The 19126-nt window shown below is 42.8% G+C and overlaps 1 protein-coding gene across 1 annotated transcript in view; it reads right to left on the bottom strand.

Annotated features, from left to right (window-relative positions):
* The window catches only part of SLC9A2 (solute carrier family 9 member A2), a 35451-nt gene that overhangs the window by 4481 nt on the left and 11844 nt on the right, over nt 1–19126 (bottom strand). The window contains exons 3-10 of the mRNA XM_081996418.1: nt 18083–18333; nt 10277–10494; nt 8737–8939; nt 5391–5480; nt 4001–4071; nt 2384–2545; nt 1697–1793; nt 657–788 (exon numbers count right to left, since the gene is read on the bottom strand). Coding sequence (XP_081852544.1) covers nt 657–788; nt 1697–1793; nt 2384–2545; nt 4001–4071; nt 5391–5480; nt 8737–8939; nt 10277–10494; nt 18083–18333 — 1224 coding nt within the window. The remainder of the gene's footprint in view (nt 1–656; nt 789–1696; nt 1794–2383; nt 2546–4000; nt 4072–5390; nt 5481–8736; nt 8940–10276; nt 10495–18082; nt 18334–19126) is intronic.

Raw genomic sequence — 19126 nt, 5'->3', positions numbered from 1 at the left:
ACCTAAAATGGGAAGATGATTTGGAGGATCAGCTTCCCTGCTGAATCAGTGTGCTCCATTCAAATATGGTCTGAAATTTACAGTGAAGGTATTGCAGGGTTGCCTCAGAGAGCCAAACATTATCATGCCACAGCATTTCTGGTAGGCAGAGAGGATTTTTTTATTCTGTGTCAAAAACCTGAAGTCCTGACTACATTTTATGAACAGTAAAGATCCCACAACATTTTTCAAATGAAGAGCTCACTCTGACTGACTCGATTAAAAGTTCTTTTTCCCATATGTTGGAGCATACCGTAAGTAGTTTGTCTATCTCAAAGTCATTTTCGACCTTGATCATCCACGCTTCATCAAAATACTGAGAATACTGACCGTCCCTTAGAAGTACACTGTGTACAGAGACTGTTCATCTCCTCTGAGATAAAATTATGGCAGCAGATCCCGCTCCTATATCACATTCTGCAAGACTGAAGCTTTGCTGAAGGGGTCAACACAAATTAAGGGGCCCATGTGTGCAACTCAAGGTGTAAGTGTGACATTATATGTCTAGTTGTCTTCCAAATTCAGGATTTATTTTTTCTGCATTTCAGAAGATTTTTTTCTGCATGACATTTAGCTACAAAGAACCATTTTCTGTAGAACAACTGAAATGCATGTACCGGTCTTTCTCTTGACAGGCTGTTCGTTTTCCTCAGGCTCTCCCTAAGGCTGTGCCGGCGACGGATCAGAATTTCTTTGGCCTGCTTTTCGTTTGCGTCTGCAGCCAGGCTATGTCGGTTATATGACATTGTCTGAAATATAAAAGCAGTGGTCACATTCTGAAAAGCATAATGTCAAATGTGTTGAACAATATGCCCAGTGCAAAACAGGCTTTTTGCTTTAATGTTTTAATAAGCATCGTAAATCCTTGTGAACAAAATCATATTGCAGATGATGATTAAGAATAAGACCAGTAACTATGCCAGCATTTTTTTAGTCATCTGCTTCACAAGCACCTGCTTGGTTTGGTTTGTTTGGGTTTTTTTTTTTAACCTGCTGATATTTATAATGAAAGAGAAATTAGAAAAAGCTGGCTTAATACAGTGATTACCCCCACATTGTACTGGCTCAGTCAGTATGTCCACAGAGGACGCACATTTGAAGGTGATGAGTCACCTAAGGGGAAGTCATTTTTACCTCCAGCAAACTGAAGCTTGCTCCACTTTTGAATGTTTTCCAAGGGCTCAGGCATTCAAACTACTTAGCCACAGGAGGGTAAATGTGAAATGTCCTTTTGCTTTTGTTTCGCTATTTTTCCAGCTCACCACCTCTGCTCTTAATGCAAACAACTTCACAACTGGAGGCAAACGGGAAATCTAATCCCATATCATGAAATGACCAAAATACTGATATAAGTGGACAGTGTTGGGTTGAATTTCCACCTATGATCCTTTTAAAATAATGTAAATATATTGCAGGTAATGACAAAAAAATTAAGCTTTATTAATAATGTAAGATGAAGTAAGATATTTACATAAAGGAATATGAATATGTTGCTGTACATATGATGGGACATGGATTCATAGGCAATAGAAGTAAATAACAGGTTTAATGATTCTGCTATGGTACAGCAGATGTACTAGCCCAAAGATATGTTAGGCAGGTAATCAGTATATTCAAAGAGTAGTGGATATTTAAGTATGCAAAACTTCATCCTTACTCGATGTCGTATTTGGTAGAGATTCTTTGTTAATATTTCCCGCATATTTTCCATTTCAGTGGGAGAAAGCGGCTTTATCTTTCCTTCATGATATTCACTGCAGCAGGATAAAAAAAGAAAAATAGAGGAAAGAGAGAAAGGGGAAGAAAGTTTTTATTTTTATGATTGGGAATTACATTTGAACTATTTCCTTTGTTAAGAGTTGGAAACAACATTTCAAAACAACCGAGGAACAGGTGAAAACATAACATGTAGGAATGAAATCTTGATCTCATTTGAGTCAGTGGTAAGGCTCAAAACTCAGTCTCCAAAATTTGATATAAATTACATTAAATTGTAAATTTGATTAAGGGACTTATCAAAATGCCCCTCCGGCTTCCCCCGTAGCTATTCACAGCAGATGGGCAGGCACTGGTTCGAATCCAGCTCTCCTCTCGATGGCAAATCAATGTTCCCATGAGCAGCTGCCCTCGCAAAACTACAAGCTCCAGACGAGCACAGCTCACCGAGCGCTTCGTGCACGAGCTGCAGGCAAAACGCTCTTGTTCCGTTTCCGCTTACTGTTCAGGTGACACTGGGACACAAAGTGTCCTAAATCAAAGTGGTTATCCTGCCTACAGACTGAGCTGTGAAATAAATGACGTGACCCAGCCAAAATGCTCGGCCTCGCTGGCATCACTTGCGTACCTGAGAGACCCCGACGATGGCACCTTGCTTATCATTCCGCTCTCTGCCATCTCAATGGCATGTTTGATTTCCAGCTTCTTGTATAAAGAAACAATGCTGGATTTGGGCTGGTTCTCCCGGATTAGAAGTCTTCGCAGGTATTTATTGTCAAACTTTTTAAACCTGTACGTGAGGCAAAGCAACCCAACCAGTTAATTTTTACTGTGCGTGGTTAAGGAAAGCCAATATACTGTAGCTAATGCAATTGTGAAGGAGTTTATTCCCTGGGAATGTGTCTGTTCATATTAACAACCTACTGCTGAGTAACATAAAAAAGGGTCAAGTTCATCTTTGCTTCAGATAGATAGTCTTAACCTGTGTTTTTGTTAATACATTAATGGTTAGTCTCCCTAGCAGCAACTTTTAACTTTTAGGTTTTCTGTTATTAGACAATATTATTTTTAATTCTTTATTTTTATTGAGACAAAAAGAACATTAAATATTTACTGTAATAACAAATAAAAGGTCTAAATCTGCACCAATTGCTTTTTCTTTGAAATTTTAGCCTGCTCTTACAAAACTTTGGATGTTGTCCCTTCCTCTAAAGCAACTGTAACCCTCTTTGTTGCTTAGTGAAAAAATATTGATTACAGCTGGGGTGATTTTGTTTGTCAGAAAATATTTCGCGCTCTAGCCATTCTGAAATTATTCTTTAATTTGGATCTGAAGGTCATGAAGAGGTGGGACCCTCCTTTTCTCCATAATGTTAATTAAAGATCTCACACAGACTGGAGGACGGTAAGACTGAGTAAAGGAAAGGTGTACCCCTGTCATGCATCTGTCAGGAAAGTGTCCTCACTGTGTTGCCCTCAAGTCATTTGGAGAGGGCTCTTCTCAGCCCTTCCTGCTGGTGCTATTCCTCTTTGTATAAAACACTTAAATTCTTGTTGGAGCAGCAACTAGAAGGTGGGTGAGGAATGCCCACGCTTTGGCTCAAAAGGATTTGGGTGTAAAAGAGTGTGCTTCTGAGAAAACGGAGTTAGATCCAAGCCAATGATGATGATGATTCAGCAGCTAAGGTGAAAACATGAATCATTCAGGTATTGCTGGTGGTAATCTTCTTAACTGACACTAAGTCTTAAATAATCAAGAACTGTGGAGCTGCCTGCCATTAGGATCTCCCATGTACCTCATGCCAGCTAGTGCCTTGACCTTTCTAGAGAAAGTCCCAAAGCTTTGGTAGGTTTCCCATCAAATGGGGAACTAACCCCTCAACACCACAGAGACATACGATTTGCAGGAGGAAAGCTGGGTGGGATGAAAGGCTCCGCAGACATACAGGAAATACTCTGAAACAGTCCGAGAGGACAGTCACCCTCAGAAGGTACCACACTTTACCCTGGGATCAGAGGGCTGCCTTTCTTCCCAGGCGGAGGTTTTGTTCTACTTGCTTGTGGTTTAGCAAAACGACATTGTTTTGCTGCTTTCCCTTTGTAACCCACACATTCTAAAAACAACCATCTGCTTTCAAGAGTAAAACGCTGAAAATGAAATATGATGCCCAACAGCCTTCGTTTGTTGTTGCTGAGCCAGTTCAGCCTCTCCTGTGTAACAAAGAGTTTTAAATGCCATTCTTACTTATCTCTCCAAAAGTTGTGACCCCAGTGTCCACACACATCTTCAATTCCAGTCTTCACGTGGTCAAAGAACTAAAGGGGAAACGTTGGTTTATTACATAAACTTATAGACATCACTTGGCTTCCCCTTTGACCTCATTAGCTTCTAACTTACTGCAAAACCGAAACATCTAGTCAGAATTCAGGACAATGCTTCAGTTTAACTAAATGCAGTCTAACCAAACTCAGAAACGGACTCTGTTTTGCTCCCCTGGAGCTTCCTTAGCTCACAGCCCCAAAAGGACAGAAGTTAGTTGCTAATTTCCTCAATGTCAATCTTGCTCAGCTCCTCCCTGAATCTAAAGGTTTCTCCCACATTTCCACTTCTTTTAAGTACCCTAACAAAGCTATGCCTGGAACTTCTCCAGGGACTTCCCCAGGCCTGACAGTGAACCAGGTATGACTTTGTGGAGGAGAGAGCCTGAATGGGCAGCAGCTTCCCACATTAGCACCAGCCCCTTGGGATGCACAGGACAGAGCTGAGATACCCAGCATCAGGTCCTGAGCTCCTGTTGCAGGGAACTGGTCTAGACTCACCTCAAAGCGTCCTGATCACCTAATATTAGAAACACACTCTTCCTCAGCCTATTGTGAATTACGAAAGAGTGAATCAGTTCAGCTGAGATCTCACTTGATGCCCAGAGGCAGCTCCTTTGCTCTTAATTCAAGTACCATAGTAGGGGTCTCAAACTCAGAGGGAAATCCTGATAGGTATGTGCAAAGGACAAGCTCTAAGAGGACGGACTTTTAGATGCCTATATTGACTTCTTCGCTGAAGTTTTATTCCTTATTATTCCTCATTTTTGGAACTTCAAACCACCTGCCACAGGTATGCTGCAAGGAGAAATACATTCAAGAATATGCACGGCTAATAAACTGCAATAATTGGAGATATACACATACCAAATGCAAATCCATAAAGAGGCTGATGATGTGAGTGTTAAGTAAGTTTAAGAGTGTGTTTAGGAGGAGTTTGCATTTGTTTAATTAGACTAACTGAAATGCAATGTAATGTAATTAAATTGACAAATGTTTCCTAATGTAACCAAGTTCTAAAATAGCACGTATCTCATATGTGAAACAAACTATAGAAAGTTAATTTACCTCAAGAGGTGAACAAGGAAGAAAGTGAAGATTCCAAAATAATGATACATAATAGTGCTAATTTTGGTAATTGCCAAAGTTTAAATATAAGCTTTACAGTTATTGTGCTTATAACAGCTATCAAAAAGAAATCTAAAAGGGCGTGTGCCTCTCTGTAATACTGTATGTTGAATCCTTGTCTTAATGAAAGCCACTAGGAATTTCATCTGTATGAGGGTTTCATCTATGACACTGAAGCTGCAACATACCCTGTTATAAATTTCTTCACTGACAGCAGGTTGCTTTTTATTTGACCTTTTGACATCAAGAAACTCCACCAGTGGGCGAATTGTTATTCCCTGTGAAGAAAAAAAAAAAGGCAAAGAGTTCTGGGTTTTTTTCCATACATATAAAGAAAAAAAAAGCCTTTCAGTCTTTTTCATCTCTGTCAGAGTACTGAAAATGGCTGTGGATACCTTTTTAGCTCTAGATACCCTTTCACCTTCCTAACCCCAAAATCCAGCCTGACACAATAATTGTAATAGTGAATTCCCTCTTGTGATTAGCAAGTGTTGCCTTTAGCTACGCTCCTTGTCAGCACAGACTCCACTAATGCAACAGAAGGAAGGAAGAGGCTCCCTAGAGCTAAGAGGTCCAAGAGGCGCAACCTGACAAACCCCATCACTTACCCCATCCACAGTGTTTTTAAACTTTTTTTCAGTCTGTTATGTATTAGAAAAACCCTCACTTGTTTTCTGAATTAATAAACAGATCCCACATCATTCCAAAGGAAACATATAAAGTCCTCTTTTTTAGTGATTACTTCCAAAACAGGTACCCAAAGATGTGTCAACAGGAGCACGAAAATTGCTATTCAAGGTCATGACACTAAGACCTTTTGTAAATACGTGTCCTTCTCTATTCTCAGAGAAAGAACAAAACGTTTTGGCTATCCCAGAATGATATAATGGCTTTGTATAATGATACAATTATGTGCGGAAGAATTCACATAATTTGTTCGTTTGTATAGGCGCACTGGCACAGGGGAGAGGAACGAATCTCTCATGGTGCTGAGATCAGTCCCTACTATCCCAGACAACCAGGTCACATATTTCTTTTTGTAAATGAATAGAACTTTATCTTAAAAGTAGTTAGGTTTCTTTGCCCCATTGCTCATACTGGAACACTCATCCTGAACCTCATTGTTCTGATAATTATAAAGCTGCTTCTTAATTGCATCATGGTCACTTTGTACCACTTTGTTCTTCTGCCAACATTTGTCTTTTTAGTTTAATCAGTGTTCCTCCTTCTCTGGTGTTCACTCCCTCATATAAACAGTAATTACATTCCCTCTTCTCCTTCATTTTGCTAAGGCCAAGGCATCCTGGTCTCCTTTCACACGACAGGCTTACCAGTCCTGTGATCACTCTAGAACATGACGCTATTCTCTGATGTATATACCTGTCTCAGTATGTCTTAAGATCAGATTTGCCTTTCTTCTGTCCTCACTGCATTGGTGGCTTAAACTCTGCCCTGTTACCAACTAGTGCACCTATTTCTTTTTCCCTTTCTATTTTTTTCCGAACAAAAGGCTCCCATTTCATAAGAGAAATCCTTAGTAAAATAGTCCTAGCAAGAACACACTTGCACTTATTACTGTTAAATTTCATTCTGTTTCTATTAGATTGGCCCTCAGTTATTCTCTTCTTTCCACAAGATACCTCATCTCACTGTCACCCTGAGAACACCTTCCAAAGCCTGTCATCAAAAAACATCAGCAACAAAAAGTCTTACGTTTATGTGCCATGGTCAATAACAAGAATATTAAACAAAACCATCCCCGGGAACCATCCTTGAGGAATTCCATTAGTAACATCTTGTCAGCCTGTTTTCTGACCAGGAAGGTCAAACGCTGGAGCAGGTGCCCAAGGCAAGGTGGCCTTGCTGTGGGCACAGGGTTGGACTAGAGACCCCCCGAGGTTCTTTCTGACCCAAAGGACCATATGCTGCCATTACCCTTTGTAGAAGAAACTGTCAGCTCCTTCTTCATTCACTTTACAATCATGCTAATGGCAATCTAAACCCCAGTTTAACAAGTAGTTAAGCTAACAATCTCCTATGTAGCCCCCTCTCCCGAAGATTTAACAATAGTTCAGGTAGATGAGATTACTCTAAAAAATAAATTGCCTTATCAAAGGATGATATCAGGCTTCCCTTTGGTAAACCATGTTGCATTTCATAACACATTTCATTGACCTCCTCCCCCTCTACTCTGCGCTGGTGAGGCCTCATCTGGAGTAGTGTCCAGTTCTGGGCTCCCCAGTTCAAGAGAGACGGGGAACTTTTGGAGAGAGTCCAGCGGAGGGCTACAAGGATGATTAAGGGACTGGAACATCTCTCGTATGAGGAAAGGCTGAGAGACCTGGGGCTGTTCAGTCTGGAGAAGAGAAGGCTGAGAGGGGACCTTATCAATGTCTATAAATATCTGAAGGGTGGCTGTCAGGAAGATGGAGCCAGTCTCTTTTCAGTAGTGCCCAGTGGTAGGACAAGGGGCAACGGGCACAAACTGCAGCACAGGAAGTTCCACCTCAACATGATGAAAAACTTCTTTACTGGGAGGGTGACGGAGCACTGGAACAGGCTGCCCAGAGAGGTTGTGGAGTCTCCTTCCCTGGAGACCTTCAAAACCCCACTGGATGCGTTCCTGTGCAACTTGCCCTAGGTGATCCTGCCTTGGCAAGGGGGTTGGACCAGATGATCTTCAGAGGTCCCTTCCAACCCCTACCATTCTCTGATTCTGTGATTCAGTTTTCACAGCTTACATGCTAAGGTCAACTAACTGACCTCCAGACGCTCCAGCCACCTTTTCCCCTTTCCCTCGCACAAGCACAGATACTTGCTACTTCCCATGGCACATTTATACATGCAAAACGCAGGCTGAAAAATATATTTTTTTCCCACAGACCTGAAATTCCAGGTACTAGCCTCTCACATCTCTCTCACCACTCTGGATAATGACCAGCCTGACGTGTTTATTTGAGGGGCTTAGCCTTCTCTACATTTTACTGATTTCAGTCACTTCTCCCTCCTTTGGTCACTCTTGACCAGGCCTCCATGGCCAGGTTGACACCAGAGTCAAGTTCTTCACGTTCTTCTGCACACTTGGTGCTTTTGGTTGGATGTGCAGCTGGTTTGCAGCATCACTGCCTAACACCCAGATCAAATGCTTCAGTTCACCTCTCAGTGCCCTCGGTGTCTTCCATCCCCTGCTCACTGAGCACCATATCCAACACCAAACTCCCGCGTAAATGCACAACTTCTTTAAATATTCTAACAAGGAATTAGTGCTGGGGCTGTACCCAGATTATCTTTTATCTCTACTCCAACCTCACTAGGTCTTAAATGCTTAATACTACTTACATGTTAGCATAAGTACTTAATATCTGGCATACTTTTGCTACCTGTCTGCAGTCTGCATAGCATTGTTTTTTAAACTGTGACCATGGAAAGTACCTTCAGGTATGTTCCTCCCAGCAAGTCAGGGCATTTGCTTTTCTACCCACTGCTTATTTACAATCTGTCTGAGAAAGAAGTCCGTAAGAGGAAAGGTATTACCTGGATAAAAACGGTAAAGAATATCACCACGATAACAGCAGTGATGAACAATTTCTTCCTGGGAAACACAGCAGGAGGAAGCAGAAATACAAGTGAAAAACAAATAGCTCCTCGGAGGCCTCCATAGGCAATAATAAATTGGTCCTTAAAAGTGAGAGGAATCGTCCGGAACACATTAATGATCTGAGTCAAAACAAAAACACCTGAGGGAAAAGAACAGAAATACAGGGAGGAAGGAATAAAAGGAAACTAAATTACACAGAAATCCCCCACAACTCTAGTATTTGGTTTTAAACACTTTTATTTCCTTCTTGCCTATATATTATTGAAGAAATGAAATGTTACTTAGCAGCTTGAAAACACCATGGAAGAAAAATTTCAAATGCCTAAGGAGCATCATCTTAAACATATTTAGTGAGCTAACCACCTCAGGACAGCTGGATTTAGGACCTGAAGCAGCTAACTGATCTCTACAAGACAGCTATCTGCTAGACCCTGCAACTCTAGAACAGCAATAATTCTCTGTGTCAGTATAGGCCAAGACTACTAATTTTTTTTAATAGGATTTGAGGTGCTTTTGAACTATTTGGCTTGTCACCTCCATCAATCTGTGCTTTGAACTCTGCAAACTCCTACTCACTCACTTAATTTTACCTGCAGAGACAGGAAGGATGCAGGACTGGGGGTGGAGGGAGAAGATGCCAGTGCGTGCTGGTGTACCAAAGGCAAAGTCTCCAGGGATGTGGTGGACTGCAGCAAAGGTGTAGGTGCAGTAAAGGCAGGTGAAGGGAGCAAGCACGGGGGCCAGGAGCTGGGGGGCAGCCAGGCTGCTCGGCTGCTCTGCAGCCCAAGGTATCAAGTGCGGGGCTGCAGGCTCAGGAGGGAAAACAGTCCAGCTTTCTGCACTGGAGGGAGACTTGGGACCTGAAGAGGCAGATCGGAGCATGCCTTTACACACAGAGGGACCGAATCATTACAGATGAAACTGGGGTGAGGGAAAGGTTTAAGACCTACAAGCCTGACCTGCACTTAGGTCTCAAGGTAAAAGAAAACAGCCAGTACTACAAACTCAGGAGGGATCAAGCAGTTTCTTATAGGAATTTTTTCTTCACAATATATACCTGAACAGCACTTCAGCTACGGCATTTCTTGTTTTGATGCTATTTATGCCAATAACTGGGAAAATCCCAAATCTAGTAAATATAAATTAAAAAAACCCCACAATCTGTTTAATTGTTGTACAACTGCCAATTCTTCCAAGCAAAATTTGCTTATTTTTAAATACATTTTTACTTAAATACATGTACTCTGGTTAACAAGCCAGACTGCCTCTCACTTTAGACAGGCAGGATCAGGACCAAACTGATCTTTTGGGTTCCATTTTGGGGGAAGGTGCAAGCTGACCCTGTGATCTAGGACACATTACAAGTAAGAAGGCCATTCTACAAGCTGATGAGATCCTTTCGGCATTTTCTACTCAATAAGAGATAAAAAGTTTCACTTGCAAAGAAGACTGATGTGTTCTCTCAGACTTGCTTACCCAGTGCCCTCCAGATTAAACAGAAAAGGAGGGTGAAGCTAACGAAGGCCCAGTTCCACTCATGGTTTTTCCCAACGGTAGACACTCCCATGAAGATGAAGATTAAGGTTTCACTGACACTGCTCAGCATCTTCATGAAATACTTTATTGTCGTATAGGATTTTTGAGAAACGTTTTCCTCCACATATTTATTCATAGTCATGGCACAAGCTGTAATCCTGAAAGGCAAACATTATCCTGTATGTCACTGGGTTGATTTTTTTTTAGCGTCTCTCAATTCTACAGAGTATTATTCACTTTTCCATAGTCCTCTTTAAAATACAAAGCATAACTTAATCCATAACCAATCTCAAATTTATAGACTTGGTGAACTTACAGTTTTGAGCACAAGATTTTTCTTCCACAGTGGGGAAGTCTTCTGAGAAGACATCAGTATATGGAGAGCTTTGTCACATACTAAATCCACACTATCTGTGCAGGGGTCATGCAAACTCCGTGTTTTGAAAGAGGCAGAGCTAAGGAGAGCCAGGGGAAGCCCTGGAAAACAGGGATTGCTGCTTCTATTGCTTCTGAAGGACATCAGACAGGATGGCAACTGCATGTCCTGGGCCAGGGCTTCCCTCCCTTCACACCAGCACTTGTCCCACCAAACCACTCTCCTCCTCAATGGCAGTGACAGTGGCCAGCTCCTCTTTCCAGTCAAACTAAGCAGCAAGGCTACAGTTTGTCATCCTCCACCACTTCAGGCCACTGCTTGCTTAGCCTGTGCATAGGGCTGAATCGGAGGAAAAAAACCACCAGAAGTCACGCGGGTGCTGCTGCACATTTAGAGCACCTACAAATGAACGAAGTGGGCATCCCGGCTGATACACGAGGACAGACAGGGCTGACTGTAAGTACGCCTACGTGTCCGTGCTCTTAGCCTGTGTTAGTAAACAGAGTTTCTTAATCATCAGGAAGAGCAAAGAATGACATTACTGGCTCTACATCACTTGCTCCATATGGTTGCCCACGGTACAGGGATGGCTGAGGACCACTCAGCTACAACGCTTACACGTTTAAAGATAGTTAGTGCAGCTGGCTGGAGGATAAGATTAAGGTGATGCCTTAGTGTTGTGAAGCACAGTCTGAATTGCCGAATAATTATCAGGGCGGGCAACTAAGGCAAGATGCACTGTGAAACAGCTGTCACTCCTGGTTCTATTATCTAGGGCAAAAACATGCCTTCTCTGATTTCCCAGTTAAAAATGTTATACATACCCGTGTATGGGTTCTCAGTCAAACTATGTACACTAAACCTAAACAGAGAGAGAGATGTGTATTTCTGTTGTCTTTCTGAATACAGCCCATGAGGACTTGTCCTACCGTTATTTATCCTAGTTCCAACAGGTTTTCAGTTTATAATTAATTGCCAACATAGGGGATATTTCTTTCTACTGAAATCTCCACGCTTCTCTCTCACACGGAGGAGGATGGTAGATTTGCCAGCATCTCTTTGGAAAAAAGCTGAAGTCCCTCCCATGTCTCATGGAAATCCCACTGCAGGAAGTCTTCTGCTGAGCATGCCTCTAAGCCAAGAGCCTCATCTCTGAACAACTCAAACGTCCCTGAATGTGAGTGTAAATGGGAAGGCAGACTGAGGGGAAGCTCAGAGAAAGCTCACTGACATTATGAACACATACGTCTATGTTCTTTCTTCTAAAAGAAGGGATTAAACAAATTTTTTTGCAAAGCAGAAAGGGGAATCCCAGAAGCAGCAGTAACTTCAGAAGGACCTTCGCATAGTAAACTTTCTTAGCATTTTGCAAGAGGGTGTCCCTAGCAGCAGCAGCTGAGGCTGTTAGTCACTGGCAGACTCTGAACATGCTTCTCCTAATTAATTAAAGTTAGTTTTGTCCAGAAGTTTCCTTCCCTTACATGGAGCCAGAATGACCTGCTTTGGAGGACAATGGCCAAGATCTGAAACATAGCTGTAGATCTCTGACCCCACCATCACATCCGCATCCCCAAAGTGACTGGGAAGCACTGCTTCTGAGGGGTGACTCTGGGAGGACACATGGACACTGGGAGAAGGCACAGTGTTCTTCACTGACCTTTGTGAAGCCGCACAGCAGCTGCAGGCACATCAGGGTGAATAAAACCCAGGGAAAAGGATCTGATGTGGGGACAGATGCAGGACAATGGGGCAGGTAGTGGCTTACAAATACAGATGTAGAGGGTTTGCTAGCAGAACAGTGCATGTAAACTGGCCTTCATCCTGCATTTTCGTTCATCTACACTTGGTGATAGAGAGGCAGATCTAGTGGGCACAAAATAAAATGGCCACTGCCATGCAAAAACTAGCTCCAACCCTACGCAAACTCCACGACTAAAAAGAAGGAAAGCTTGACTAAAACTATTCCAGCCCCGCATCTACATTTAGTGCTGACATAATTGTCAGCTCTCTCCTCCTTGTCAGATGATTTCATCATGGTCTTGAACAGAAAGATCCTCGGTGTCCCAAGAGTAGCATGCTGTCTGAGAAGCAGAGCTCATCATGGCTACATGGGACGCACCGCAGAAGAAATGATGCAGATTGCATGAGCGTGAAAGCTTCCTCCCTGCAACACTCAGGGCTTTAGGTAATATTTCTAGTTTGAGCGTGTGGCTGGGATGGAGGTCCTGCATTCTTGCCAGTGCAGACAGACTGCTGATGCTCTTCACAGCTCTCCTCCTTGTTCTGATCTTACAGTTGCCCAGACTGGGGACTTGTCATAGATCCCACAAACATATATGCCTGCATATCTCCGGAAAAAAAGTGGGAGAGGACCAGGGCCCTACATGGATTTTGTCCTGACAAGGACTGCTTACTTGGCCAGGACATCCACCCAAGCCCAGAAGCTGTCAAAAACTGCCAGGTTCTTCAGTTTACACATAGTGCTGGTTACCAACTTCAGAAGTGTATGTGAAAAAGGGTATCAAATCTACTTGACACTTTCACCCTCCAGAACCTCATATTCAGTGGCAAACCAGTTCTTCACACCGCACTGACAGACCCACAAATACCTCAGGTCGTGTCACGGGTCGTGACAGCTCTCCTGTGCATGCACAGCTTATCTGTACAAGTGTAACAGGTCCGATGCATCCCGGCTGCTTCCAGCCGCTGGCACACACAGCGGAGCTGGCAAGTGCCGGGGCAGCAAATGCGATGTAGTGAGAACACAGCAGGCAGGCTGCAAAACAGCCACTTCCAGACCTGCGCTCCCTTTGGAGTCTCAAAGCTGCAGCTTACTACCCGAAGCATTAGGGCTGTCAGGTCTACATCAAAGACACACAAAGCACTATTCATTACCCTCTTAAAATAAATGGTTTTCGTTATTATAGTCATTTAGGAAAAGCCCTGCAACTTGGAGAGTTGGGAAGCATGCTCCGGACATGGTTTGTTTTTGGATGCTGAGGTAATGGAGACACTGTAAATAGATGTCTGATAAGAATCTGTCACCAGATTAATCAGGATCTTTTCAAGCTGTAACTTAAAACACCCACAATGCTTAACCACTAGAATTTAAAGGGACGACACTCGTATATGCAATATTATTTTCAGTCACATTTTGCATTCATTCAATTAGTGTCAACTAATTGATGAGTTGGTTCACCACTATAGCAAATAGTTCTGTACATTACTTGTTACTCTTCAGGTAAGTAATACTCCACAGCTAACTGCTACTTTATGAATCTGGTATCTATTCAGAATACTTAACTACATTAGAAAAACCCTGTTGAAGTCTCTTTAATTGGAAAATAGTATGCCAATATAGTGTTAGAATTTAATACAAAATCAATTACTTTAAATATGCAATACTTTATGTACATTATTATAATATGTTCTTCCCAAACTAAATTTTTACTGTCATCATAATCTAAGCAAAACTTAGGTGTCTTTTATTTTACATTTCTTATCCACACACATTAATTCTGGCTTCCACTTCTGTGACCTGAGGTAGCTGCCTTGGTCAAGAAGGGGAGAGAAAAAGCAGTTAATTGCAATTAACCTGCAACCTTCTGTGCTTCTGAAGAATAAAAGTCCTCCTGTACAAACAGTACAGTTTCTGTCACGACTGCAATAAACTAGGCCATTAGGTTCAATCCTCAAGTTTCCTTGACCTACTAAATTTACAGTAGTTTCAATGTTTGCTCCTTTCCTCCTGCTAACTCACTGTTACCAAAAAAAAGAAACACATATTAATAGTTCTGCTGCTCCACAGCCTTTATGAGAAATTAGTAAGCAGAAAATGCAGCATTTTGACTAGATATTGAACAAAGCAAATAAAGTTCAGGTTCACATCTGTATGTTTTACAGCCATGCTCATGATTCAAGCCTGGCTCTGATTACAGTAGAAGCCTTTTCCTTTTCCTTTTTTTCCTTTTTTTCCTTTTTTTCCTTTTTTTCCTTTTTTTCCTTTTTTTCCTTTTTTTCCTTTTTTTCCTTTTTTTCCTTTTTTTCCTTTTTTCCTTTTTTTCCTTTTTTTTTCTTTTTCCTTCCCCCTCTCCTCTCCCTCCCCTCTCCTCTCCTCTCCTCTCCTCTCCTCTCCTCTCCTCTCCTCTCCTCTCCTCTCCTCTCCTCTCCTCTCCTCTCCTCTCCTCTCCTCTCCTCTCCTCTCCTCTCCTCTCCTCTCCTCTCCTCTCCTCTCCTCTCCTCTCCTCTCCTCTCCTCTCCTCTCCTCTCCTCTCCTCTCCTCTCCTCTCCTCTCCTCTCCTCTCCTCTCCTCTCCTCTCCTCTCCTCTCCTCTCCTCTCCTCTCCTCTCCTCTCCTCTCCCTTCCCCTTCCCTTCCCTTCCCTTCCCTTCCCTTCCCTTCCCTTCCCTTCCCTTCCCTTCCCTTCCCTTCCCTTCCCTTCCCTTCCCTTCCCTTCCCTTCCCTTCCCTTCCCTTCCCTTCCCTTCCCTTCCCTTCCCTTCCCTTCCCTTCCCTTCCCTTCCCTTCCCTTCCTTTCCCTTCCCTTCCCTTCCCTTCCCTTCCCTTCCCTTCCCTTCCCTTCCCTTCCCTTCCCTTCCCTTCCCTCCCTTTCCCTTTCCCTTTCCCTTTCCCTTTCCCTTTCCCTTTCCCTTTCCCTTTCCCTTTCCCTTTCCCTTTCCCTTTCCCTTTCCCTTTCCCTTTCCCTTTCCCTTTCCCTTTCCCTTTCCCTTTCCCTTTCCCTTTCCCTTTCCCTTTCCCTTTCCCTTTCCCTTTCCCTTTCCCTTTCCCTTTCCCTTTCCCTTTCCCTTTCCCTTTCCCTTTCCCTTTCCCTTTCCCTTTCCCTTCCTAACCTTTCCTTTCCTTCCGGAGAGGACTTTCTCACTGCAGCGCACGGGGCCACGGTTCGGTCCCTTCGCTATTTCAGTCGGGTAACCCAGTGCAGGGTTATACCAAGGTCCTTCAAGAATCGTTTGTCCCCAGAACGAGAACACAGACTTTTCAGAAGAGGGACAAGCACCTCTCATGCACCTCTATTCCTCTGCCCGTCCATTCCTACCTGCACAGAAATGAGGCACTCTGTATATATATCTATCTTATTTATTTGATGACACTGTACGTTCCTGCTCATGTCCTCCACCTAAAGTATGGTACAGCACGTAACTGCAAGGGCTTGCTGAGTATCTTTATGAAGCTGTTTATGAAGTGGAAATCAACGGAACTGGTGTAACAGAATCACGTGGATATGGGTGAAAAAAGGGAGATCAGGCCATTATCCCCTATAGGCTGAACTATAAATGGCCACAGAATCATACAATGAATAAACAACCCGGTTTGTAAGGGACACTCCAAGGTCATTTGGTCCAACTACATGCTCAGAGGAAGGCTGACTTTGAAGTCAGATCCGGGCAATCCTGCCGTCAGCCATCCGCTGCAGAAAACGACAGGAACTCAACACCGGGGCATGCCGGGCTGCGACGCCGAGCAAAATACTCGCTGCGGTTCAAAGCCTAACAAAACGCAAAGAGCACGGGGTGGATTTACTGCGAGGGGACGTGGAGGTTACAGGAGCTCTAAAGGCCCCCAGCAGCGCTGCTTTGTGTCTCATGGCAGCCGAGACCCTACGCGGCTGCGACGAGCCCTTCCTGCTGTTACTGCTGTATCCGGCTCCCTTAGCTGGTACCAAATGCCTTCAGCGTCAAGACAACTTATTTCCTTGTTGTGTTTGTTGGAGGGAAAAAATACTTTGTGTTTCTTCTGCTGTTTGGCACCCACCCAGGGGCAAATGAAAAGGAAAAGGTTGCCAGTGCCACGCACAGCACTGGTGTGCTGGTTGCAGGCACCGGCGTGCGGTGGGTCCACCGACCCACCAGCAGACCCGCCGTGCCCCTTCCGTCGTATCCTGGACGCAGCATGTCCAAACCAGTACTTTCGTGCACACTGCTACAATTTTTTCCATGTACAGTTTAGCCACACGTTTTTGGTTTAGAAGCCCTTTAAGTATTTGATCATAGGAGTCAAGGACATTTGACTTAAGAAGTGGAGGAAACTAGAAACCACACAAATGCTATGAATAGAAGCGAGGGAAAGAGATGGCACATTTACGAACTCGGTCAAAGTGGATGCATATGTTACTTTATTTAGGCTCATATCAGAGAAAAGAAACCCATGCAATCTTTAACTCTTTACTTATATTAAGGTACTAATTCCTCCCATTTCATGGCATATTTCTACTCTTGTACTACTGAAATCATCAGCTGTAAGTTTCCACGTAAATTGCTTTCCAGCCCCAGAAAACCTTATACTGGCATGACTATGATATCAAGCCTATCTTCACGTTCCTAAAAGATAATCATCAGATAAGGTATTATCAAGTGTTAGTGATACTCAGAAGCAACACCTAGGCTTTCATAAAAAGCTATGCTCCTAATGCCTGAATGACTCATATTTGCCACTAGAACAATACAAAGTCATTAAAGAAGGTTGGCCTTTAAAAATATTACTTGGACCAGAGCAAACGGTTTAAGTATATCAAATGTCATAAAGGCTCTTTCTAAAGTTGAGGTTGTTACAGTATAAACAGCATCAAGCGACAGGATGTGCTCTCCCTCTCTTTATTGAAGCCCAGGAATGAAAAACCAGAAGTGAAAATATTTTTATCTGTTGGAAGTGGGAAGAATAATATTACTTTATACATGATGTATACAGAGAGCATTGTAACACACAGGCACATGTATCAAGATGCAAAAGGGTTATACCACCACAGGACTGGATTCTGCAAGTTTTACATTCACCTCGGCACTTACTGTGCTTGTAATCCAGCAGGAGTTTGCCTTAATGATATATACATTGTCTTCATTGAATGGTACTTACTGGCTGCTCACATGACTAAGTGTTAAGACGTAGTTTCACAATATATTGGCATCAGAAGTGAAGCCAGTTCCCGAAGTTCCCAGCTACCACTCCCACGCCCTCCCAGCCACCGCTTCCCCCACATCACTGTGGGCCACCCCTCAGCCATGCCCCATGCTTATGACTGGTCGTAGGGTCACATGAGGACACAGCTCACCAAACTGATCTGGGTTAAAAATAACCCCACCAAAAATACAAGGGATTATTTTTAACTTGGAACATTTCAAAGATACGGTTTATGGTGTGATGCCACCAACAGTTTTAGTGACACAGCTGTGTGGTGGCAAGCCGAGAGAATGGGACAGAAGCAGGAGGGGAGAGGCCGGAAATCCTCACGCCAGCATCGCTGCCATCCACAGTGGAATGGTGCTGCGTGGCAAAGTTTGCAAAATCTGATGCTTTCTGCAATTTCCTTTGGCATTCTTACTTGGGTGCTAGTATTACTGAAATTTGGGGTACTTACGCCATGATGCCCGAGAGATGAAACATTTCAGCTGTTATGTATGACAAGTAACTGTACAGGAAGACAAAGAGTGGCTCAATCACTCGGATTTTATGGGTGAAACGGGTGGTAAAGGCTGCTACAAATCCCAAAAGGATTCCAATCAATACTCCACCGATCCCCACTATAAAGAAGTTAGCAATCCCAGCGAATATGTCAATAACCTTAATTGTGCGCATCTGGCAGAAAGACTTGAACAAATTGTACAGGACCTATGAGAAAAAGAAAGCACATTATGTTTCTGAACTCTTCTTAATTTCACTTCATGTCATTATGTTCCTCTACTTCAATGCTGAACTTTGAATTTCTCGATCTACCTTGAACTCACTTTTGAGTTATGCTGTTGTTTACCTCTGGCATATTACTTGTTATCCATAAATATGAGGGACATATATAAAGAAAGGTAAATATAAATATTCCCATTTTTGCAAATGGAATGGGTTTCTTAACCCATGCCATTCTGCAGACCAGGAGCATAGATTTATCTAATCTTTCTTTAAATTCGTTTATTTGCAGAGCTCCTAATTTGTCCACAAATGGCCATTTCAGATTTTCCCCAGAATCAAAGAAATAAAAAAGAGGAAGAAAAAATACAGTTTCACAATCAGTGAAAAATCAGGTTATTTTCAAATGTCTTTGATCTACATAAGACACCAAGAGCTGCAGTACTGAATTAAATCATAGATCCATATGGCATGGGAGCTGGCAGGGAGAGGATGGATAGTGACCACCCCAAGGAATACGAGAAACACGGCATCCATGGAGTGCTCTTTCTCTGACTTATTAACCATTAGGAATCCAATGTCTTACAGACTTTTCAAACTTTAGATTATTTCTAGAGATTTGGATTTAATTCCCATTAAAAGACCTGCTACCATGTGTTTGCCCAGTTTAATTTTCAAAGTGTTTATAACCATCGTCCAAAACCAACTGAGTCAATGGGTTTACCCCATTTTCTCAGCCAGATAGCCTTTTTGTTTTACACAGGAAACAGAACGATGTAAA

The sequence above is a fragment of the Phaethon aethereus genome (assembly GCF_964289735.1).
Source record: "Phaethon aethereus genome assembly, chromosome: 1".
NCBI lineage: Eukaryota > Metazoa > Chordata > Aves > Phaethontiformes > Phaethontidae > Phaethon > Phaethon aethereus.
The sequence above is the reverse complement of the archived record's forward strand: the minus strand, read 5'-3'. Positions and strand labels throughout refer to the sequence as shown.